Genomic DNA, 26,290 nt, shown 5'->3' with positions numbered 1-26,290 from the left:
TACTGCGGAATACCAACCACCATGCGTTCCACGATAACTCGTATTGCGCATGCGCACGGCGCGGCGTCGTCACCACATCGCGACGGGTGCGCACAATACGACGTGACTACTATATTTACAACTCGCAGCTCAGAAGAGCCGCGCGCTGGTCAGGAAATGACATAAGAGGAACAAAAGGAAAAAAAGGAAAAAAGGGGGGCGGACCTCACCGGAAATAGCCGCACACCGGCCGGAAATATTACAAAAGTGTACGCAATAAGTGTATATTGAAATCTCCGGGGATTATTTGAATAAAGGCGTCTATAATAAATACTCATTTACTTTATAGGTAACCCAGTCCATGTAAATACTAGGACCCAAAAAAATTCAAATAAGGTAAAGAAGGGTTAGACTTGAATATAGCGCATAAGGAGATGGATTCTCAACAAATCCCATGACTAACGCCTTATCACTATATAGCATTACGGCAAGAATTGGGAAATACATAGATTTTTATTTACAACCGTTAGTGAAACAAACACCTTCATATCTGAAAGATACTGGTTCCACTATCAGACTCCTTGAAAATGTCAACATACAGGAAGGATATATTATGGCACTGCTGATGTGGCATCATTGTACACATGTATACCACATGAGAAAGGCATAGAAGCAGTTAAATATTTTTTGAACCGTGAACAGTCTCTTGCATCATTTCAATGCGATTATTTAATAGAATTGCTTGAGTTCGCAACCAAACACAATTATTTTTGGTTCAACCAGAGCTACTACCTCCAACAGCAGGGAGTAGCCATGGGTGCCAAGTTCGCACCTAGCCTTGCGAACTTGTTTATGGCCAAATGGGAGGAGGATGTCGTCTATACCCATGGTGCCACTTCGTTGGTTCTGTGGGCTAGGTATATAGACGACATCCTCCTCCTATGGAACGGAACATTCGATACACTCAAGCAATTTTTCGAATGTCTGAATTCTAATGATAGAGGCATCTCCCTTTCATATGAAGCCAGCCAAACCAAGATACATTTTCTCGATTTGCAGATAGCAATAGTGGAAAAAAATTTAGATTCAATACATACTTTAAACCCACCGATCGCAACGGCTTAATTCCTGTTAATAGTTGCCATCATAGATCCTGGTTAAGTGCAGTCCCACGCAGCCAATTTCTTAGGCTTCGTAGGAACTGTACAGACACTGAAGTATTTATTTCACAAGCAAGTGTCTTAAAACAAAAATTTATTGATAAAGGATATGATAATGCTAACTTGGACTTCGAGGTCCAGAGAGCTATGAATATTGAGAGAAAAACGTTGCTTGAGATAAAGCCAAAGAAAGAACCTGATGAAAAACTTAAATGGGCTATGTTAACATCCTTTTCAATTCAGCACAAACAAATTAAAAACATCGTGAAAAAACATTGGGATGTTTTGAGACACGATAATATTTTAGGCACACTATTGCCAGAGAAAGCCAATGTCATATTTAGGGGAGCACCATCCCTACAGGGTCGGATAGCCCCCAATGTGATTAATTCACCTTCTTGTCCTTCCTTTTTTCATAACATGATAGGCTTCTATCCATGTAGAAAGTGCGTGGTGTGTCTGCACAACACACTCGAGAGGCGCAAAGCAACAGAGTTTTCATCTACGGTTACTGGGAAAAGGTACACTGTGAAATCCTTTTGCACATGCAGTACAAGATACATAGTGTACCTCATTACGTGCCCGTGTCGTAAACAATACATAGGCCGTACTACCAGAACGTTTACAACGAGAGTAGGGGAACATATAGCCTTAATTAAAGGCAGGGACCCTAAACACACAGTACCCAGGCATTACAAACAATTCCACAACAGTAATCCCGCAGGGTCCCAGTTTGTCATTATAGACAAATATGTTCCACCTTGGAGGGGGGGAGCCAAAATTAGAGGGGTCTCCCGTCTTGAAATGCTTTGGGCATATGAATTACAGACTTTTTCCCCACAAGGCATGAATATAGAGGTAGATATCAATGTCTTTATAGATGAATCATAACTGATAAATTTGGAACATTATATTAGCTGGATACCTATATGAATTTTTGTTGTAATTTTATCCCTTTTTAATATTTGTCCTTCTTTTTTATTATTTATTTTCATTTTTTGTAAGTAATCTATCATTTTTATGGGATATATAAGTTTACATGTATGTATATGCTATATAGTGATAAGGCGTTAGTCATGTGATTTGTTGAGAATCCATCTCCTTATGCGCTATATTCAAGTCTAACCCTTCTTTACCTTATTTGAATTTTTTTGGGTCCTAGTATTTACATGGACTGGGTTACCTATAAAGTAAATGAGTATTTATTATAGATGCCTTTATTCAAATAATCCCCGGAGATTTCAATATACACTTATTGCGTACACTTTTGTAATATTTCCGGCCGGTGTGCGGCTATGTCCGCCCCCCTTTTTTCCTTTTTTTCCTTTTGTTCCTCTTATGTCATTTCCTGACCAGCGCGCGGCTCCTCTGAGCTGCCAGTTGTAAATATAGTAGTCACGTCGTATTGTGCGCACGCGTCGCGACATGGTGACGACGACGCGCCGTGCGCATGCGCAATATGAGTTATCGTGGAACGCATGGTGGTTGGTATTCCGCAGTACAATCCAGACGCTGTGACGTTAGGTCGCAGTTTTCTGTCAGCGGGGACACGCCGTTTATGATACCACGAGGCCTAAGGGGGGTGGATCATATGACAGAGAGGCTTGGAACGCACTCGGGCCCGCCATTTTGGCCGACCCGGAAGTGCCAATTTGAAAAATTCAAGGAGCTTGATTCTCATCACAGGGGTCTTAGTCTCTATATAAAGGAGTCTGGTTGCAGTGGGTAAGTACCCCAGACGAAGTCCTGTGTGACGAAACGCGTCGGTAGGACTCCACTGCCGCCATTTTAACACACAAGCGCTTTTTATCTTTGAGATGTAAGTGTTTCTCTTTAAATAAATTTTATGTTTATACGAAATTACACTATATGGCCCCTTCTTCATTCTATGTGGGTTATGTCCGAGGACGTTTATACTTCTATGTGGAGAAGATACCCCTGGGAAAGAACCTTTAGGACTCCACCTTCAGTCCATCTTCGGGGCTCCCCCTCCATTGCCAGTGGGCAATTTAAGCCTGTTTGACCCATACAGCATACGCTTTGTGGGTCCCAACGTTCTGGTAAGCCTTCATACATTCGGGTGGTGTCTACACACATCGGATCTTCTTGAAGGCTTCCAAGATTACATAATTGTTTTTTGTGTCTCTATCAATGCTGCTAAAAATTTGCCTGACCTATATAGTACATACTTATTGTGGGTCCATTATCTTTGGTACACCTTCATCCAGTTTTGGGACAGTGTTGTCACTAATATAGCTGTTTATTCACGTGGTGACTTTAACGCTTTACATCATGATGGACTTTGATTTATTCAATATGGACATTCACTAGACATTTAAAGTTATTTTGTGATAATCTTTTTCATCATTTCTATATATTTTTTCATATTTTTTCACCTTTGTATCACTTTTAGCGCTACACTTTTTATATATATGGTTTATAGCAAAATTTCTATTTGTGGTGTTAGCTGCTTGCCCTATTTTTGAGCAAGCGCATGGTTTTTTGTTTTTTGTTTTGGTCAAAGGAGAAGCGGTGGAGAAAGTGGCCGCCTAAGTGATGCATTTACAAAATGTTAGTCCTCGGCACACAGGGCTGTCAGCTCCAACATCCCATTAGCAGCGTCTGCATCATATGGTGAAAAGATTATCTATAGGCGGAAACAGACATGGAGAGCTTTCCAGTAGACGATCCACTGGGCTACTGGGTCATGAGACTAGACCACTGGCCAGAACTTGCCCAGTATTCAATTGAGCTGCTGGGCTGCCCTGCATCCAGTGTGCTTTCTGAATGGGCATTCAGCGCTGCCGGAGGTTTTGTGACAGATAAAAGAGTGCGTCAGTCCACAGACTCCATTGACTGGCTGACAATGTTTTTGTGAATTTTGTGGGTGTTGATTTTATCTTGAAGTCATTTTTGGCATAGGTTTCATGAGCACAATTAACACCCAATTACGATTTTTTTCACATCTTTTTTAAATAGAATTTCAATTTTTTTACAGCAAGGCCAATTCTTGCTTTTCTCAAGAGTACCCAATGTTTCCACACCTGTTACTTCTATCCAAAGTCTGCCAAAGAGACACCAGACTTTATCTAAAAAAAACATTAATATGGGCCTGAGTGTACTATAATTTGGCTTCTTCGCATAAAGCGTGCTCACTGTGGTGCAAAAATTTCCATCCAGAGTCTGCCAAAGAGACACCAGAATTTATTTTTAATTAATTTTAAAGCTTGCAGGGAAAATCAATTTAAATTTCAGTTTTTATTCTCTATATATGTCAGTTTTGCTGCATCAGGTTCTATACATGTTACAGATGCATTAATTTACAGGCAGACTAAAGAGACCCCCCAGGCACTATATTTAAAGGAATTTTTCATTTTTATTGTTTCACTTTAAGCATCATTAAAATCACTGCTCGTTAAAATAATATTTTTAAAAAAAATGTTTGCATTGATGTATGTCCGCTAGGGCAGTACCCTGCCCCCCATACCCTTTTTATGGCCAATAACTTGCAAATATGCCTTCAAAATGGGCACTTTTGGTTTTTCAAGTTCGGGTCCCATAGATTTAACAGAGTTCAGAGTTCAGGCCCGATGTTTGCGATGTTCGAGAGTTCTGGCATGAACCAAACTGGGGGGTGTTCGGCCCAACTCTTATACTGATGTACTGATGGTCTATCTCATTTTTTGAGGCCCTTAAAATGCCAGGATAGTACAAATACCCCAAAAATAAGATAAGATAGGATAAGATAATAAAATACTTTATTGTCATTCTATGCATACAACAAAATGTATCAAGGTACTCTTTACAACAGAAAATAAAAAAAAACATTTCTCAACACAACCACACATCTCCTATCACATGCCCACATATCTGTTCTTAACCACTTGCCGACTGTATAACTTACATATACTGTGGCAAAGTGTGCACTGCTGCGCCAGATCACGTGCCTGGATCTGACACTTCTGGTTAGGGAGAGCGCATGCGTTGCCACCGGTGGCCCGCTTCCACTGTGATTATATACAGCGGGAGCTGATTGGCGGGTCCTGTGGACTCAATGTCCTAGGCACTCGTCATTCCTTACAGGGGGAGAATGGCAAACTGCTTATGTAAACAAGGCAGATCACCATTTCTGCCATTAGGGAAGGCACAAATCCATGCCTTCCCTTAGTAAAAGCACCCCCCCCCCCAGCACACAAAATCACTAGCTAGGCACACAGTTAAGCCTTTGATCGCTTCTGATGGCAAACCCTTCCCAGCCAGTGTCATTGATACAGTGACAGTGCATATTTTTCAGCACTGATCACTGTATTAGTGTCACTGGTCCCCAAAAAGTGTAAAAAGTGTCAGTCGGCGTCCGACTGTCCGCCGCAGTATCGCAGTGCTGCTTTAAGTCACGGATTGCTGCCATTACTAGTAAAAAAATAAATAAATACAAATATCCCATAGTTTGTAGATGCCATAACTTTTGCGCAAACCAATCAATGTACGCTTATTGGGATTTTTTTTTACCAAAAATATGTAGCAGAATACATATTGGCCTAAATTGATGAAGACATTTTATTTTTTACAATTTTTTATTGGATGTGTTTTATAGCAGAAAGTAAAAAATATTGTTTTTTTTTTCAAAATGGTCGGTCTTTTTTGTTTATGCACAAAAAACAAAAAACGCAGAGGTGATCAAATACCACCAAAAAAAGCTCTATTTGTGGGAAAAAGAGGACATAAATTTTATTTGGGTACAACGTCGCATGACCACGCATGCGCACACCCAAAAATTTGATAGTCTCCACCTCCTCACCACCTATATATACCGATCAATGATTGATCTTTATAACACAAAGTGCATAAATATGGTCCAATAGCACCGCTCAGCTCCAAGGATAAACACTCCTCTAAGATAATAAATATCAAAACTATAGCTTATAATCTAAAACCATTTATGTTAGCAGCTACTATAAAATAAATCATACATAAAACCAATGGCAATTAAAATAGTCCAAAATGTCAGGCGACTTCAAACTGCCATAGCAGCGCTCATGTCAATCCATCAACATATGACACACTCTTATATAATTCCTCATATAAGTGAAAAAAGTCCAATGAAGTGGTTTATGTGAGTGAATCAAATTCCTTATAGGTGATAAAAGTTCCTATATTCGTGCACCACAAACCCAGGCTTATCACCGCATGAGAAGAAACTCGCCCCTTTGGGGTTAAACTCATCAGAAATCTGAAAAAATCAAGCTTCACAAACACATCTTATGTTGCCACTTCTCAGGAATATCCACAGGCTCTGCTAATATTCTTATTGGGTATGGAAGGCTCCAGTAAACAAGGGTCATGTGAGAAGATGAAAAAGCCACATAGCATAATCCTGTTTAACTTAATTTATTGAAGCCAACAAAGGGCGCCCTCAGTTGGAGTCGGAAGTGACAAAACGCGTCAGTGCGTGATCTCCACGACAACCAGAAGTGACATTTGCGGGTCACCGACAGCTGGGAATACCAGGAAGAAGCTAGCGCAGTGGTTCGTTTGACGCTGATGCCTTCCTACACCATGCGATCGGGGACAACGCCACAGTTTGCCTTTTAATGCTTTATTATTATCTCTTGCTAATACGTATAACCTGTAAAGGGGGGTTTTGTTGGCTTCAATAAATTAAGGTAAACAGGATTATGCTATGTGGCTTTTTCATCTTCTCACATGACCCTTGTTTTCTGGAGCCTTCCATACCCAATAAGATATTAGCAGAGCCAGTGGATTTTCCTGAGAAGTGGCAACATAAGATGTTTGTGAAGCTTGATTTTTTCAGATTTCTGATGAGTTTAACCCCAAAGGGGCGAGTTTCTTCTCATGAGGTGAAAAGCCTGGGTGTGTGGTGCACGAATATAAGAACTTTTATCACCTATAAGGACCACTTCATTGGACTTTTTTCACTTATATGAGGAATTATATAAGAATGATTGATCTTCCTTGATCTCCTATAATCCACTATTATTTCTTTTGTTTTTGCAGTGTTAAGAAATAAATCATTTTCTGTACATCACTCAACCAAATGTTAAATGTCCTGCCTATAAGCTGTCTCATCATTATCTTGTATGAGTCCAAATAAATTGGTGTCATCAGCAAACTTCACTATAGTATTTGAGATTGTATTGGAATACAGTCATTCGTAAACAATGTAAACAGGGCCAGGCTCAACACACATCCCAGTGGTACCCCTGTATTCAGAATAATGGTATTAGACACCTGATCTCCTATTCTCACAATTTGTGGTCTTTTTGTAAGGAAATCCATAATCTATGTATGAAGGTAAAAAACCTTCTGTGTGCAGCAGCCCCCCAAACTTACCTAAACCTGATCCCAATCCAGTACCGTGCACAAGAGCCTCAGCTCCCCCCAGTCTCTCCTTCCTCATCGGCAGAGACAGCGATGGTAGCCATTGGGAGAGAGCGGGGACGGGGCCAAGCCACGTTCCGTGTGTGAATGGACACAAAGAGCCGCGGCTCAGGTGCCCCCGTAGCAAGCTGCTTGCTACGGGGGCACTAGACCAGGGTCGCTGGAGGGAGACCCAAGAGGAGGAGGATTGGGGCTGTTCTGTGCAAAACCACTGCACAGAGCAGGTAAGTATGACATGTTTGTTATTTTCAAACAAAAAAAAATCTGCCTTTAATATTCTTTTAAGATAGCGTATACCCACGTCACAGGATTTGCAAAGTATTATGCATTTCATAAAAAGAAAGGTAGGATTGTGCTCATATGCACACCATACAGGCTGTCCCATTTAATATCGGAGAGTGCTGTAGTAAGTTGTTGGTTGGAGCCACCAACTAATATATGATGCGGAAATCTTCATCAGCACACAATAGTGTGATGCAAAACCCTTATTCTCCAGTCACAGTAAAAGAAAAGTCACCAAAGACCTCACATTTTGGGACCAAGTGATTCATAAAGAGAAAATACATCAGAAGCTGTTTGTCTACAAACTGACTCTCTGATTTAAAGTGCAATTAAAATGCCATCTGAGCAGCAAACAAAACAAGGGGGAGGGGAATAAGTTCCTGTTTTGACTCATTCTGTTGTGTATGAATTGAAGCTAGAGCTATTGAGCCCTTTATACACCAAAGTGATTCTAAAGTCTCGTTTTTTTTAGTTCAAAATAACAAACATGTTATACTTACCTGCTCTGTGCAAAACCCCCACACAGAGCAGGTAAGGGCCCTCTTTGGGGCTCTTGGCCCCTCCATCCTGCTGAGTGCCCCCACAGCAAGCAGCTTGCCATGGGGACACCAAAGCCGAGCCACAGCCCCCGTGTCCATTCAGATATGGAGCCGTGGCCTGGCCCCGCCCCCTTTCTCTCCTCATTGTCTGACTGACTTTGATTGGCAGCAGTGGGAGCCAATGGCGCCGTGCTGCTGTCTCCGCCAAAAAGGAGGGACTCCTGCAACATCGCTGGATCTAGCTGGGGCTCAGGTAAGTATTAGAGGGGCTGAGGGGGACTGCTGCACACAGAAGGTTTTTTATCTTAATGCACAGAATGCATCAAGATATAAAACCTCCCTTTACATCCACTTTAAAAATATATTAATGAAAATGAACCTAGTACTGGTTGACTATGCAAATATGAAGAATTATATGTAATATTTCATCTTTTCCTTAAAAAAAAATAATTACCAATGAGTGAATTAAGTTTAAACATGATAAATAAACTATTTTTAAAAAACTACATTTGTAAGGTATACAATCCAGAGCTGGTTTTGACCACTTAAAGAGGAAGTATTTTTTTGTTTTTTATTTCTTCCCTGCAAAGTAAAGGGATAATATGCTAATATGCATCGCATACTCACCTGCAAACGAAGTCTGCTTCGCACCCACTGCAGGCCGCATCATCTTCGCCCGTTTTCCTTCCGGTGCCACTGTGTGGGAGCCGTCGTAACCACTTAAGGACCGAAAGAATTTTCCCCCTTAATGACCAGGCCATTTTTTGCGATATGACACTGCGTCGCTTTAACTGACAATTGTGCGGTTGAGCGATGCTGCACCCAAACAAAATTGACGTCCTTTTTCCCCACAAATAGAGCTTTGTTTTGGTGGTATTTGATCACCTCTGCGTTTTTTATTTTTTGCGCTATAAACAAAGAGCGACAATTTTGAAAAAAATTATTTTTTTAACTTTTTGCTATAATACATATCCCAAAAAAAGAAATATAAAAAAACAAATGTATTCATCAGTTTAGGCCGATATATATTCTTCTATGTATTCTTAGTAAAAAAAAAAGGAAATCACAATAGACGTATATTGATTGGTTTGCACAAAAGTTATCGCGTCTACAAACTATGGAAAAGATTTTGGGACTTTTATTTTTTTTATTGTTTTTAATGGTAATGGCGTGATCTGCGATTTTTAACGGGACTGCGGCAGACAAATCTGACCCCAAATTACACTTTTTGGGGACCAGTGACATTATTACATTGATCAGTGTTATAAAAATGCACTGATCATTGTAAAAATGACACTGGTAGGGAAGGGGTTAACACTAGGGGGCGAGATCAAGGGGTTAACTGTGTTCCCTAGGTGTGTTCTAACTGTAGGGAGGATGGATTGCCTGGGACATGACAGAGATCACTGTTCCCGATGACTGGGAATAGTAGATCTCTGTCATGTCATCTGTCAGAATGGGGATCCGCCTGCGCGAGCCAACCGACAAAGACAGTGATTCACACAGGGGAGCCAACCTGCTGCAGTACAACTGCAGCGGTTGGTCCTTAAAGTGGTTAAGCAGGCATAAATTAGTGTTGAGTTGTTGTTTTTTTTCTAAATGCACCACATTTTTACAAGACGTTATTTATCTCCTAATTGTAAAAGAAAACCCTCACAATCACTACAAGACTACAACCCCTGGCAAAAATTATGGAATCACCAGTCCCTGAGGATGTTCCTTCAGTTGTTTATTGTTGTAGAAAAAAAGCAGATCACAGACATGGCCAAAAACTAAAGGCATTTCAAATGGCAACTTTCTGGCTTTAAGAAACACTAAAAGACATCAAGAAAAATAATTGTGGTGGCCAGTGACAGTTAGATTTATAGAACAAGCACAGGGAATAAATTATGGAATCACTCAATTCTGAGGAAAAAATAATGGAATCACCCTGTAAATTTTCATTGCAAACACTAACACCTGCATCAGATTAAATCTGCTTGTTAGTATGTAGGTAAAGAGGGTAAATCATCACGCAGTGTTGCACAAGATGTTGGTTGTTCACAGTCGGCTGTGTCTAAAACATGGACCAAATACAAACAACATGGGAAGGTGGTTAAAGGCAAGCATACTGGTAGACCAAGGAAGACATCAAAGCGTCAAGACAGAAAACTTAAAGCAATATGCCTTGAAAACAATAAATGTACAACAAAACAAATGAGGAACAAATGGGAGGAAACTGGAGTCAACATCTGTGACCGAACTGTAAAGGAAATGGGATTTACATACAGAAAAGCTAAAAGAAAGCCATCTCTAACACCTAAACACAAAAAAACAAGGTTACAATGGGCTAAGGAAAGGCAATCGTGGACTGTGGATGGTTGGATGAAAGTCATATTCAGTGATGAATCTCGAATCTGCATTGGGCAAGGTGATGATGCTGGAACTTTTGTTTGGTGCCTTTCCAATGAGCTTTATGCAGACGACTGTCTGAAGGAAACATGCAAATTTCCACAGTCAATTATGATATGGGGCTGCATGTCAGGTAAAGGCACCAGGGAGATGGCTGTCATTAAATCTTCAATAAATGCACAGGTTTACATTGAAATTTTGGACACTTTTCTTATCCCATCTATTGAAAGGATGTTTGGGGATGATGAAATCATTTATCAAGATGATAATGCATCTTGCCATAGAGCAAAAACTGTGAAAAAATTCCTTGAAGAAAGACACATAAGGTCAATGTCATGGCCTGCAAACAGTCCGGATCTCAATCCAATTGAAAATCTGTGGTGGAAGTTAAAGAAAATGGTCCATGACAAGGCTCCAACCTGCAAAGATGATTTGGCAACAGGCAGCAATCAGAGAAGGCTGGAGCCAGATTGATGAAGAGTACTGTTTATCACTCATTAAGTCAATGCCTCAGAGACTGCAAGCAGTTATAAAAGCCAGAGGTGGTGCAACAAAGTACTAGTGATGTGTTGGAGTGTTATTTTGTTTGTTTTTCATGATTCCATAATTTTTTCTCAGAATTGAGTGATTCCATAATTTATTCCCTGTGCTTGTTCTATAAATCTAACTGTTACTGGCCACCACAATTATTTTTCTTGATTTCTTTTAGTGTTTCTTAAAGCCAGAAAGTTGCCATTTGAAATGCCTTTAGTTTTTGGCCATGTCTGTGATTTGCTTTTTTTCTACAACAATAAACAACTGAAGGAACATCCTCGGGGACTGGTGATTCCTTAATTTTTGCCAGGGGTTGTATACTGAAATGTAGAAAATATCTATTTAGTAATTTAATGGTTTTAAAATACTTTCCCCTTTCAGGTTGCAGCCTTATAATTGTATTAAAACTGCAAAATAATTTTATTAAACTGCAAAAGAATTACATTTACAATTACAAAAGACATAATTTCCCGGCAGTTGTAGTACCCTGGGGCATGTAAACTTTGTATAGAAATTCTTGCTTCTATGATAAACTTAATGTTTTTTTCATTAGTCGGCACAGTGCTTGAATCATATTACAGGCATCCCCTGCAAAATTGGTTTCTTTTTTTGAGAGATACTTTCTAAGATACCTGCACACATCAGGAAACACCAGCCCTCTATATAGCATTAAGCCTACTGATGTAGTTGTAACCAAGGACAAGGACCAAAGCGAGACGTCAGTTTGAGAAATGGCACGATGAGAACGTTCTTCCAAAGAATACTAGAAAAGAAATGCCAGTAACCTTTGTTAAAATCCTTGCAGTGTATGTGGTTCTTGTGGTTATTTATATTATTTTCTTTCCCTAATGCAGTGAGAAAAGGTTTGGTTATGATTCCATCAAGTCTTGAAGTAGATGTAATAGATATCACTGACCATTGTGGAAACATCACTTTTATCGAGCCACTGTCCTTGGAAGAAGTTTGTCAGCATGAAAGCAAGTTTCCAGTTGTTGCAGAAATTCTGGATATGGCAGAATCCAACCATTTGATGAAAAATGACAGCTATTCAGCGCTACACAAAGGGAAAAAAATTATTATCCACAAAAAAATTATTTCTAGAAAGGTGCTGGCCAAAGCCTGTAAAGGTAAAACCTTCAGGTTCTTTTTCATACACAAACAATACCAAGGAAAGTTTCGTCAAAAACCAAGAGAATTTTCAACAGTGTATGAACTGTGGACCAAAATGGCAGAAGGGACACAGTTAACTGTTGTGGTGACCCAGGACAGTGAGAGCAGTGATGATAACTTCCCTGCACTCTGCATTGGGGATCATCTACGCACCTTGCATCAAACCAAAACTATCTTCTCAAGTCAAAGTGGACCACAAGAAGTTGATGTTTTGGTGTGTAGTAAAGAATCAGAAGATGATGACGATGATGAACCAGAACAAATCATGCTTCCTTTGTATATGGAAGGTCATTTTGTAGAGGAAATTAAAGACAACAAGAAATACAACATCAATAGTATAGTAGAGAAAAATAAACTCCCTTGTGAGGTGAAGGTTGTAGCAAAAGACACATCTTTACCCAATGACCCTTTGACATCTTTTCCTGCTCTCAGGTTGGAAGAGGTAGTTGATGAACCTGTATTATTGGTCAGTTTATTGGACAATGTCTCGGAATGCTTTGAGTTGTCTATTAAATATCTAAACATGTCAGTAGTTTTACAGGATGATTCTGTCCCTTCTACAAGTAGTCTCTTTACTTCAAGTAAGTTGGAAGAATTAATGGAATGGTTTTATTATTCTTTGAGAAACTATCTGCCAACCCAACAGCTTCCACCTCCTCGGCCACCTAAAAGACAGGTCAAAACTAAAGAGGATCAACCATGCAATAAACCGGATAAGCCAATAAGCACAGTTCATCTTAATCTGAAGGTAAAATATTTTTTGTGTGTGTTGTGTTTCATGTTTCCATCTTTATTTTTAAAGTTTTTTTGGCTTTTTAATTGACGATGGACAATATTATATTGTTGTATAACACTACAGTTGCTCTAGAATATAAATAATAATAATAAAATAATAATTATATAATAATTATTATAAAATTAATAATGATAAAGTAGAACTGAATTAAAAAAAAAAAGCTGACAGGTAGACTTGTTATGACAGGAGAGACCCTATTGCTCTCTTCTGTCATAAATGCTTCTCCCTGCCTGTCAGCAGTAATGTACACTGAGCCACACATGCACAGCTCAGTGTACATTTACGGCAACCCTCTGTGCCATGGTGATGTGACACCCATGCACATGCAGGAGACTGACATCAGCAGCCTGGCCATTCAAGTAGCTGAACAGACCAAACCCAGATGGAAGATCAGGCTGGGTTTACACTGGTGCAACAAACGCTCCGACATTAGGAGCTGAAAATCAATGTTTCCCTATGGGAGCCGTCTTAACTGGTCCGACACATGTCGGTCTGACTTTGAAAATGCTTCCTGCACTACTTTGGTCCGACTTTGGTCCTACTTCAGCCCATTGAATATCATTGAAGTCGGATCAAAGTCAGAACGCCGTCTTGCCTGATCCGACTTTGGCATGCAACTTGTGCTCTGATGATCTTGAGGGGGAACTTCACGCCAAATTTGAAATAAAAAAACAGCATGGGTTCCCCCTCTAAGAGAATACCAGGCCCTTGGGTCTGGTATGGATTTTAAGGGGAACCCCCTATGCTGAAAAACGGCGCTGGGGTCCCCCCAAAATCCATACCAAACTCTTATCCGAGCACGCAGCCCGGCCGGTCAGGAAAGGGGGTGGGGACGAGCAAGCACCCCCCCTCCTGAACCTTACCAGGCCGCATGCCCTCAACATGGGGGGTGGGTGCTTTGGGGCAGGGGGGCACCCTGCAGCCCCCCCCCCACCCCAAAGCACCTTGTCCCCATGTTGATGAAGACAAGGGCCTCTTCCAGACAACCCTGGACGTTGGTTGTCGGGGTCTGCGGGCGGGGGGCTTATCGGAATTCAGGAGTCCCCTTTAATAAGGAGGCCCCCAGATCCCGGCCCCCCACCCTATGTGAATGAGTATGGGGTAATGTGTCAATAAAAAAAAACACACTAGACAGGTTTTTAAAGTAATTTATTAGGCAGCTCCAGGGGTCTCTTCCGACTTTGGGGGTCTCTTCCGACTTCTCCGCTCTCTCCGGCCTCTTCTTCTGCTCTCCGGTATCTTCTGCCTGGCTCCTCCGCTATCTTCTGCTCTTTTGCCCACTCTTTTGCTAGCGGTGGCCCGGTCTTCTCCTTCTTCTTCTTCCCTCTTCTCTTCTTCCGATGTTGATGTTGTCATGCCTCGGGCGGTGACGTCATAAGGGGCGGGGTCACCAGGTGACATCACCCAGTGACCACGCTACATGCCTATATAAGTCGTTGCGCACCACGCACACACCATTACAGCGGGAGAGAGCGTCGTGTCCACATCGGAAGAAGAGAAGAGGGAAGAAGACGGAGAAGACCGGGCCACTGCTAGCAAAAGAGCGGGCAAAAGAGTAGAAGCTGGAGGAGCCCGGCAGAAGATACCGGAGAGTGGGAGAAGAGGCTGGAGAGAGCGGAGAAGTCAGAAGAGACCCCCGAAGAAGTCGGAAGAGACCCCCGGTGCTGCCTAATAAATAACTTTAAAAACCTGTCTAGTGTGTTTTTTTATTGACACTTTTTTCCCCCAGGTGAATGGGTAGGGGTACGATGTACCCCATACTCATTCACATAGGGTGGGGGCCGGGATCTGGGGGCCCCCTTATTAAAGGGGGCTTCTGGATTCCGATAAGCCCCCGGCCCGCAGACCTCGACAACCAATGGCCAGGGTTGTCGGGATGAGGCCCCTGTCCTCATCAACATGGGGACAAGGTGCTTTGGGGTGGGGGGGCCGCAGGGCGCCCCCCTGCCCTAGAGCACCCACCCTCCCGTGTTGAGGGCATGCGGCCTGGTACGGTTCAGGAGGGGGGCGCTCGCTTGTCCCCACCCCCTTCCTGACCGGCCGGGCTGCGTGCTCGAATAAGGGTCTGGTATGGATTTTGGGGGGACCCCCATGCCGTTTTTTGGCGTAGGGGGTTCCCCTTAAAATCCATACCAAACCCAAGGGCCTGGTATGCTCCTAGAGGGGGAACCCATGCCGTTTGTTTTATTTAAAATTTGGCGTGGAGTTCCCCCTCAAGATTCATACCAGACAGTGCCTGGTAAAGTCGGATCCCTGTTCATTGAAGTCGGACTGGTCTCTGACTTCAAGTCGCAGGGCAAAGTCGGACCCAAAGTAGGACGAGTGTCGCGTCGCACCAGTGTGAACCCTGCCTCAGGAGCAGATAGAAGCACCTGTAATTAGTAGGAACACTGACAGCACTGAGGGGCACTATTTGACATGTAAGTCTGCCATAATGTGCTAATATGCAGTGCATACTAGAACATTATGACATCAAGCCCATGGGGGCCCATTTAATAGAAAAAATTATCAAAGTTTATTTCCACTTTTAACATTCATATTTTTAAGACATTTTAGGTCTCTTCACATGGAATCCACTGGAGATTTTCCAGGAGGGTGGTAAAATTCTCCTTGAACCAAAAAACTAATATACACCAATAGTAATAATGGGAAGGCTGACCGCAGGTCAGCCTGGATTTGTAGGAGAAGTCGGGCTGTATTTATGTCATAGTAATTTCCGCCGTCACTTCTGGTTTCTGTACAACGAGACAGCAGCTCAGCGTTGTAGGCCCGACCAGGTTAATTAGTCAGCTGCTTGGTATATACATTGGTATATACAACGTAGCAATGGTTGTCAGATCTCACTTGGAGGAGCCGTTTGTGGTTATCCTTGGGGGGGTCCGGGAGCACAGTGTTGAGGGGGGTGCTGGATGATGGGAGGTGCCACTGCTGCGGCCAATCTTTCTGGTTCTGGGGATCTCATTTCCATTTTTCCATGTTCTGTCATACTGGGGTTGGCAATTCGGTTTGTTTCTTTTTCATCAGTTACCAGATGTCACCAGTAGGCTGTTCTTGCTTATCATGGGAGGAACAGGCTATTACTCTCTCTGCTAGATTCCAATGGCTGGGGGGAGGGGGCGCTGAGGGCAAGTATCAAAAAGGAGGGGAGGAGGGGTCTGATTAGTGGGGCAGCTCCACTGCTGCGGTCAATTCATGAGATGCCATTTTATCATTTCTGTTGATTCGTTCTGCCATTCTGGGGTTGCATTTGGTGCTTTATTCAGCAGTCCTGAGAGTTGTCAGGACCTCTGCCCAGGCTTTTGGGAACTCAACGGTCTCTGGGGCATGGGGGGGAGGGGGGATGCTAACCGCAGTTTCTTTCGCCCAGGATGTGTTGTGTTGGGACTGGTAGTTCCACTCAGCACGGTTGCTCACAGCTCCTTGTCTCCTCGGTACTAGTCGTTCATGGTCATTAGGGTGTGGAGGGCTCGCGCAGCTCACTACCATTCACCCCTACTTCGGGGGGGAGGCGGGGTTTGGCATCCTATGTTCCGCTGATGTAGAGCTGGTATTCAGGTAAGCCCATTTCTCATCGGTTCTCATTGGGTGCATTTCATCTGTGTTTCACTTGGATATCATGCAGTCACGGCACATACATAAGTAGCCGTTTCCATCCACCTATGCATTTCTACAGTGGGGACGGAAAGTATTCAGAGCCCCTTAAATTTTTCACTCTTTGTTATATTGCAGCCATTTGCTAAAATCATTTAAGTTCATTTTTTGTCCTCATTAATGTACACACAGCACCCCATATTGACAGAAAAACACAGAATTGTTGACATCCTTTTGATCTAATACAGGCACAAGTCTTTTTGGGAAAGATGCAACAAGTTTTTCACACCTGGATTTGGGGATCCTCTGCCATTCCTCCTTGCAGATCCTCTCCAGTTCTGTCAGGTTGGATTGTAAACGTTGGTGGACAGCCATTTTTAGGTCTCTCCAGAGATGCTCAATTGGGTTCTCTGGCTGGGCCATTCAAGAACAGTCAAGGAGTTGTTGTGAAGCCACTCCTTCATTATTTTAGCTGTGTGCTTAGTGTCATTGTCTTGTTGGAAGGTAAACCTTTGGCTCAGTCTGAGGTCCTAAACTCTCTGGAGAAGGTTTTTCATCCAGGATATCCCTGTACTTGGCTGCATTCATCTTTCCCTCAATTGCAACCAGTCGTCCTGTCCCTGCAGCTGAAAAACACCCCCACAGCATGATGCTGCCACCACCATGCTTCACTGTTGGGACTGTATTGGACAGGTGATGAGCAGTGCCTGGTTTTCTCCACACATACGGCTTAGAATTAAGGCCAAAAAGTTCTCTTGGTCTCATCAGACAAGAGAATCTTATTTTTCACCATCTTGGAGTCCTTCAGGTGTTTTTTTAGCAAACTCCATGCAGGCTTTCATGTGTCTTGCACTGAGGAGAGGCTTCCGTCGGGCCACTCTGCCATAAAGCCCCGACTGGTGGAGGGCTGCAGTGATGGTTGACTTTCTACAACTTTCTCCCAACTGCATCTCTGGAGCTCAGCCACAGTGATCTTTGGGTTCTTCTTTACTTCTCTCATCAAGGCTCTTCTCCCCCAATAGTTCAGTTTGGCTGGACGGCCAGCTCTAGGAAGGGTTCTGGTCGTCCTAAACGTCTTCCATTTAAGGATTATGGAGGCCACTGTGCTCTTAGGAAACTTAAGTGCAGCAGAAATTTTTATGTAACCTTGGCCAGATCTGTGCCTTGCCACAATTCTGTCTCTGAGCTCTTCAGGCAGTTCCTTTGACCTCATGATTCTCATTTGCTCTGACTTGCACTGTGAGCTGTAAGGTCTTATATAGACAGGTGTGTAGCTTTCCTAATCAAGTCCAATCAGTATAATCAAACACAGCTGGACTCAAATAAAGGTGTAGAACCATCTCAAGGATGATCAGAAGAAATGGACAGCACCTGTGTTAAATATATGAGTGTCACAGCAAAGGGTCTGAATACTTAGGACCATGTGATATTTCAGTTTTTCTTTTTTAATAAATCTGCAAAAATTTCAACAATTCTGTGTTTTTCTGTCAATATGGGGTGATGTGTGTACATTAATGAGGGAAAAAAAATGAACTTAAATGATTTTAGCAAATGGCTGCAATATAACAAAGAGTGAAAAATTTAAGGGGCTGAATACTTTTCATCCCCACTGTATGTCTCATCGTACCTTTTTGTTCGGTCATTTCATTACTTATACAGGACTATAGTTAGCTAGTGCTCACATCTTAGGATCTGTCAGAGGTGTATTTAGGTTTTGTGCTGCCCTAGGCCTGACTAAACTTGTGCACCCCCTAATTTAAATATGACCCACCCTTTCCTGTCAATGCCAAGCCCCTTCCTGTTTAAAACCCGCCCTGTCATCTGTAAACCACACCCTTTCCTCTTTAGGCCCCACCTTTTCTTTTTAGAGCTCCACCTCTTTCTCTCTGTACATTAACCACCTCCCACCCGGCCACTGCACATAAACGGCCGGGTGGTCATTTCCTTGTCCTGAGTGGACGTTCAGGAACGTTCCTCGGAGCGAGTGCTCGCAGCACGGCCACAAGGCGCACTGCGGCTTGGTCCTGTGATCATTATGATCACAGAATCCAGCTGAGCAAAGATCGGCATATGGGTACTGTGATCGGCCCTTCCGATCACTTGACGGCTGTGTCCAATCACAGCCGTCACAATGTAAACAGAGACGCATGTCTCTGTGACAGTTCTCCCCGCCAAGCTCAGTGCGGGGGGGGGGGACTGCAGATCTGTGACAGCAATCTGTGCGAGAATGATTTTACACAAAGAGCTGTTACAGATCACCCCACAAACAGTAGACCAAGCACCACTGTCACCCCTGTCCCCATACACATGTCTGTATCCCCATAAAACATATGTCTGTCCCCTATCACTGCCAACACCAAATAAACACTGATTTGGGTTATTTTTACCAAAGAAATGTAGCAGCATCATTTTTGGTCAAAATTTATCAAAAGAAAATACTTATTTGCAAAATGTTATAACAGAAACTAAGAAAAATGCTTTTTTTTTTTAAATGTTCGGTCTTTTTTTATTTGTAGTGTAAAAAATAAAAATCCCAGTGGTGATTAACCACTTCAGCCCCGGAAGGATTTACCCCCTTCCTGACCAGAGCACTTTTTACAATTTGGCACTGCGTCGCTTTAACTGCTAATTGCGCGGTCATGCAATGCTGTAACCAAACGAAATTTGCGTCCTTTTCTTCCCACAAATAGAGCTTTCTTTTGATGGTATTTGATCACCTCTGCCGTTTTTATTTTTTGCGCTATACACGGAAAAAGACCGAAAATTTTGAAAAAAAATGATATTTTCTACTTTTTGTTCTAAAAAAAATCCAATAAACTCAATTTTAGTCATACATTTAGGCCAAAATGTATTTGGCCACATGTCTTTGGTAAAAAAAATGTCAATAAGTGTATATTTATTGGTTTGCGCAAAAGTTATAGCGCCTACAAACTAGGGTACATTTTCTGGAATTTACACAGTCTTTAATTTATGACTGCCTATGTCATTTCTTGAGGTGCTAAAATGACAGGGCAGTACAAAACCCCCACAAATGACCCCATTTTGGAAAGTAGACACCCCAAGGAAATTGCTGAGAGGCATGTTGAGCCCATTGAATATTCATTTTTTTTGTCCCAAGTGATTGAATAATGAAAAAAAAAAAAAAAAAAATTACAAAAAGTTGTCACTAAATGATATATTGCTCACACAGGCCATGGGCATATGTGGAATTGCACCCCAAAATACATTTAGCTGCTTCTCCTGAGTATGGGGATACCACATGTGTGGGACTTTTTGGGAGCCTAGCCGCATACGGGGCCCCGAAAACCAATCACTGCCTTCAGGATTTCTAAGGGCGTACATTTTTGATTTTACTCCTCACTACCTATCACAGTTTTGAAGGCCATAAAATGCCCAGATGGCACAAACCCCCCCCCAAATGACCCCATTTTGGAAAGTAGACACCCCAAGCTATTTGCTGAGAGGCATGTTGAGTCCATGGAATATTTTATATTTTGACACAAGTTGCGGGAAAGTGACAATTTATTTTATTTTTTTTTTTGCACAAAGTTGTCACTAAATGATATATTGCTCACACAGGTCATGGGCATATGTGGAATTGCACCCCAAAATACATTCTGCTGCTTCTCTTGAGTACGGGGATACCACATGTGTGGGACTTTTTAGGAGCCTAGCCGCGTACGGGACCCCGAAAACCAATCACCGCCTTCAGGATTTCTAAGGGTGTACATTTTTGATTTCACTCTTCACTGCCTATCACAGTTTCGGAGGCCATGGAATGCCCAGGTGGCACAAACCCCCCCCAAATGACCCCATTTTGGAAAGTAGACACCCCAAGCTATTTGCTGAGAGGCATGGTGAGTATTTTGCAGCTCTCATTTGTTTTTGAAAATGAAGAAAGACAAAAAAAAAAATTTTTTTTTCTTTTTTTAATTTTCAAAACTTTGTGCCAAAATGAGGTCTGCAAAATACTCACTATACCTCTCAGCAAATAGCTTGGGGTGTCTACTTTCCAAAATGGGGTCATTTGGGGGGGGGTTTGTGCCACCTGGGCATTCCATGGCCTCCGAGACTGTGATAGGCAGTGAAGAGTGAAATCAAAAATTTACGCCCTTAGAAAGCCTGAAGGCGGTGCTTGGTTTTCGGGGTCCCATACGTGGCTAGGCTCCCAAAAAGTCTCACACATGTGGTATCCCCGTACTCAGGAGAAGCAACAGAATGTATTTTGGGGTGTAATTTCACATATTCCCATGGCATGTTTGAGCAATATATCATTTAGTGACAACTTTGTGCAAAAAAAAAAAAAAATAATAATTTGTCTCTTTCCCGCAACTTGTGTCACAATATAAAATATTCCATGGACTCGACATGCCTCTCAGCAAATAGCTTGGGGTGTCTACTTTCCAAAATGGGGTCATTTGAACTGTCCTGGCATTTTATGCACAACATTTAGAAGCTTATGTCACACATCACCCACTCTTCTAACCACTTGAAGACAAAGCCCTTTCTGACACTTTTTGATTACATGAAAAAATTATTTTTTTTTGCAAGAAAATTACTTTGAACCCCCACACATTATATATTTTTTTAAAGCAAATGCCCTACAGATTAAAATGGTGGGTGTTTAATTTTTTTTTTTCACACAGTATTTGCGCAGCGATTTTTCAAACGCATTTTTTGGGGAAAAAACACACTTTTTTACATTTTAATGCACTAAAACACACTATATTGCCCAAATGTTTGATGAAATAAAAAAGATGATCTTAGGCCGAGTACATGGATACCAAACATGACATGCTTTACAATTGCGCACAAACGTGCAGTGACAACAAAATAAATACATTTTTAAAAGCCTTTAAAAGCCTTTACAGGTTACCACTTTAGATTTACAGAGGAGGTCTACTGCTAAAATTACTGCCCTCGATCTGACCGTCGCGGTGATACCTCACATGCATGGTGCAATTGCTGTTTACATTTGACGCCAGACCGACGCTTGCGTTCGCCTTAGCGCGAGAGCAGGGGGGACAGGGGTGCTTTTTTTTTTTTTTTTTTTTTTCTTTATTATTTTTTTGCTTTTTTATCTTATTTTAAAACTGTTCCTTTCATTTTTTTTTTTTTTTAATCATTTTTATTGTTATCTCAGGGAATGTAAATATCCCCTATGATAGCAATAGGTAGTGACAGGTACTCTTTTTTGAAAAAATTGGGGTCTATTAGACCCTAGATTTCTCCTCTGCCCTCAAAGCATCTGACCACACCAAGATAGGTATGATAAAATGCTTTCCCAATTTCCCAATGGCGCTATTTACATCCGGCGAAATCTAAGTCATAAAATGCTCGTAGCTTCCGGTTTCTTAGGCCATAGAGATGTTTAGAGCCACTCTGGTCTCTGATCAGCTCTATGGTCAGCTGGCTGAATCACCGGCTGCATTCTCAGGTTCCCTGTTGAGACAGGAGAGCCAGAGAAAAACACGGAAGACGGTGGGGGGGGGGGGGCATTCTCTCCCACTGCTTGTAAAAGCAGTCTAGAGGCTAATTAGCCGCTAGGATTGCTTCTACATGAAAGCCGACCGCTGGCTGAAAAGAATGATACCAAGATGATACCTAAACCTGCAAGCATCATTCTGGTATAACCACTCAAAGTCGTGAATGCTGTACCTGAAGACAAAAATATGGTTAACAATAAAGCACAGTAAACGGTAAAGTATAAAAAATTGCAGACCTGAAAAGCAAACATGATAAAACATAATAACAATAAAACATTGCAGAATAGAATACAGTAAAAAAGAGCAGAACAATAGAGAGAATAGAGAAAGAGAGAATAGAGAGAGAACAATAAAACGACAACTATTATTTTTTATTTTATATTTTTGTTTGTGTTTTTTTTTTTTTTTTTTTTTACACTTTTTTTGTAACTGTAACTTTTATAACTGTAACCGGTTCCAGGTTCGGGTCCCTCAAAATGCGATGGCATCTTGGGAGACCCTGTGAAAGTGTGCCTAGTCTGTGGAATGCTGTACCCTACGCTAATACTCAACTAGTGAATGGTAGCGTTCAAAACATTCACCAATGCAAAGACCAGGATTGTCAGGACAGGGGGGACAATAATAGCGGGTGTCACGCCTATATCCGCGCTTGCTGCAGACACAACATCTTTTTTGGGGGGGTTCGTTGGGTAGGGGTACTCGGGAGGACATAAAAATGCCTCTCATGCAGCCGACTGCATTTGGTTGGGGATGTGAATGGGGGAAGTACGGGCGCTGCAGAAGTGGTGGGTTCCCAATTAGGATTGGCGAATGCAGCAGGAAGGGCACTATGGGCATGACGGGCCTGCGTTTGTCTTCTTGGTAGCAGCGGGACACTATTTGTGCTTGCCACCTCACCAGCTTGAACTGCACTTATGGGACTCGCCACATCACCAAGTGTTACTGCAGTGCTGGTTTGACTACGACCGGGGTGTACTAGGCCGCTGGCGCTTGCCAGTTCACCAAAACGCTACCAAAAAAACTGTTAACGATCGCAGGGATCAGGCCTGACTCTGCGAACGCTGCAGTTATGCATTTAGTGTTTTGTAAGTGACAGTGATCGATCGATACTGCACTTGGGTGGGCTGGGCTGGGCCGGGCGGAGGGGCAAAACGCAGGTGCTAGCAGGTATCTGGGCTGATCCCGCTAACACTGCGTTTTTGGGAACCCTAAACTGCTGGGGACGCCAGTATAGATCTGATCGGATCAGATATTGATCAGTTCAGATACTATACCACTAAGGGAGGTGTACAGTGCGTGCGTGGGTGTTAGCGCTACTGGCACTAACCTGACGCTGCCTGGGGCTGGTGCTTGCCAGTTCACCAAAACGCTACAAAAAAAACTGTTAGCGATCGCAGGGATCAGGCCTGACTCTGCGAACGCTGCAGTTATGCGTTTAGTGTTTTGTAAGTGACAGTGATCGATCGATACTGCACTTGGGTGGGCTGGGCTGGGCCGGGCGGAGGGGTAAAACGCAGTTGCTAGCAGGTATCTGGGTTGATCCCGCTAACACTGCGTTTTTGGGAACCCTAAACTGCTGGGGACGCTAGTATAGATCTGATCGGATCAGATATTGATGCGTTCAGATACTATACCACTAAGGGAGGTGTACGGTGCGTGGGTGTTAGCGGTACTGGCACTAACCTGACACTGCCTGGGGCTGGTGCTTGCCATTTCACCAAAATGCTACCAAAAAAACTGTTAGCGATCGCGGGGATCAGGCCTGACTCTGCGAACGCTGCAGTTATGCGTTTAGTGTTTTGTAAGTGACAGTGATCGATCGATACTGCACTTGGGTGGGCTGGGCCGAGCTGGGCGGAGGGGCAAAATGCAGGTGCTAGCAGGTATCTGGGCTGATCCCGCTAACACTGTGTTTTTGGGAACCCTAAACTGCTGGGGACGCTAGTATAGATCTGATCGGATCAGATATTGATCTGTTCAGATACTATACCACTAAGGGAGGCGTATGCTGCGTGCGTGGGTGTTAGCGGTACTGGCGCTTATCTGACGCTGCCTGGGGCGACGCATATCACCGCCGGGCGATCAGGGGGCTAAATCTTTATTCGGTAATAAACGGCGGGTGCCCTGACACTATAAAAAATAAACAAACTAACCAGCGTCACCCGTAACGGTTATACAGTGATCAGTGGTGAAAGGGTTAACTAGGGGGCAATCAAGGGGTTAAAACATTTATTAGATAGTATATGGGGGTCCCTGTCGCTATAAAACTCTGACGGCGAACCTAAATATTTACGTCCCTAACTAGCATCACCAGCGACACTAATACAGCGATCAGAAAAATGATCGCTTAGCGACACTGGTGACAGGGGGTGATCAAGGGGTTAAAACTTTATTAGGGGGGGTTAGGGGGGTACCCTAGACCTACAGGGGGCCTAACACTCACTGCCCTGACACTGTAACTGTCACAAACTGACACCAATGCAGTAATCAGAAAAAAAAAAAAAAAACCTGCTTGGTGTCAGTTTGTGACGGGGGGGGGGTGATTGGGGGGGGATCGGGGGGCGATCGGGGGGGGGATCGGGGTGTTTAGTGTGCCTGGCATGTTCTACTGTGTGTAGTGTGTTGGTGCACTTACATTGCAGTCTTCTCTCCTCGGCCCGGAACGGAAAATACCGAGCCGAGGAGAGATGACATCATTTCCTCTGCCTCTGTGTACAATACAGAGGCAGGGAAATGATCCCATTGGCTGAGAGCGATCGCGAGGGGGGGGCCACGAATGGATGGCCTCCCCCTCACCTCCGATCGCCGGGGGAGATTTGCCGACCGCCGCAGGCACCGGGGGGGGTCCGATAGGACCCCCCACCCGCGGGCAGGCAAGGACGTACATACACGTCCTTTTGCCTGCCCGTGCCGCTCTGTCGACGTATATAGTCGTGCGGCGGTCGGCAAGTGGTTAAATACTACCAAAGAAAAGCTCTATTTGTGTGAAAAAAACATAAAAATGTAATTTGAGTACAGTGTTGCATGACCGCACAATTGTCATTCAAAATGTGACAGCGCTGAAAGCTAAAAATTGGTCTGGGAAGGAGGGGGGTGAAAGTGCCCAGTATTGAAGTGGTTAAAAGTGGGTACCAAGTGCAGCCTCATCAGTGCCCATCAAAGCAGCCTTATCGGTGCCCATCAAAGCAGCCTCGTCAGTGCCCATCAAAGCAGCCTCGTCAGTGCCCATCAAAGCAGCCTCATCAGTGCCCATCAATGCAGCCTCGTCAGTGCCCATCAATGCAGCCTCGTCAGTGCCCATCAATGCAGCCTCATCAGTGCCCATCAATGCAGCTTCATCAGTGCCCATCATTGCAGCCTCATCAGTGCCCAGCAATGCAGCCTCATCAGTGCCCATCAAAGCAGCCTCGTCAGTGCCCATCAAAGCAGCCTCGTCAGTGCCCATCAATGCAGCCTCGTCAGTGCCCATCAATGCAGCCTCATCAGTGCCCATCATTGCAGCCTCATCAGTGCCCATCATTGCAGCCTCATCAGTGCCCAGCAATACAGCCTCATCAGTGCCCATCAAAGCAGCCTCATCGGTGCCCATCAAAGCTGCCTCATCAGTGCCCATCAAAGCTGCCTCATCAGTGCCCATCAAAGCTGCCTCATCAGTGCCCAGCAATGCAGCCTCATCGGTGCCCATCAAAGCAGCCTCATCGGTGCCCATCAAAGCAGCCTCATTGGTGCCCATCAAAGCTGCCTCATCAGTGCCCATCAAAGCTGCCTCATCAGTGCCCAGCAATGCAGCCTCATCAGTGCCCATCAAAGCTGTCTCATTAGTGCTCATCAGTGCAGCCTCGTCAGTGCCCATCAATGCAGCCTCATCAGTGCCCATCAATGCAGCCTCATCAGTGCCCATCAAAGCAGCCTCATCAGTGCTCATCAGTGCAGTCTCATCAGTGCCCATCAAAGCCAGTGTGA

General features: G+C 43.3%; 1 protein-coding gene across 3 annotated transcripts in view; it reads left to right on the top strand.

Moving 5' to 3' along the window:
• THEMIS2 (thymocyte selection associated family member 2) overlaps positions 1 to 26,290 on the top strand; it is a 184,899-nt gene that overhangs the window by 89,215 nt on the left and 69,394 nt on the right. For all 3 annotated transcript variants that reach the window (XR_012241733.1, XM_073616257.1, XM_073616256.1), the window contains exon 4: positions 12,139 to 13,202. Coding sequence is in view for 2 of the 3 variants with exons in the window: in XM_073616257.1 (XP_073472358.1) it covers positions 12,139 to 13,202 (1,064 nt within the window). In the remaining variant the exon portion in view is untranslated. The remainder of the gene's footprint in view (positions 1 to 12,138; positions 13,203 to 26,290) is intronic.

Source organism: Aquarana catesbeiana, linkage group LG02, assembly GCF_042186555.1.
Source record: "Aquarana catesbeiana isolate 2022-GZ linkage group LG02, ASM4218655v1, whole genome shotgun sequence".
NCBI lineage: Eukaryota > Metazoa > Chordata > Amphibia > Anura > Ranidae > Aquarana > Aquarana catesbeiana.
This window is presented reverse-complemented; position numbering and strand designations above follow the sequence as displayed.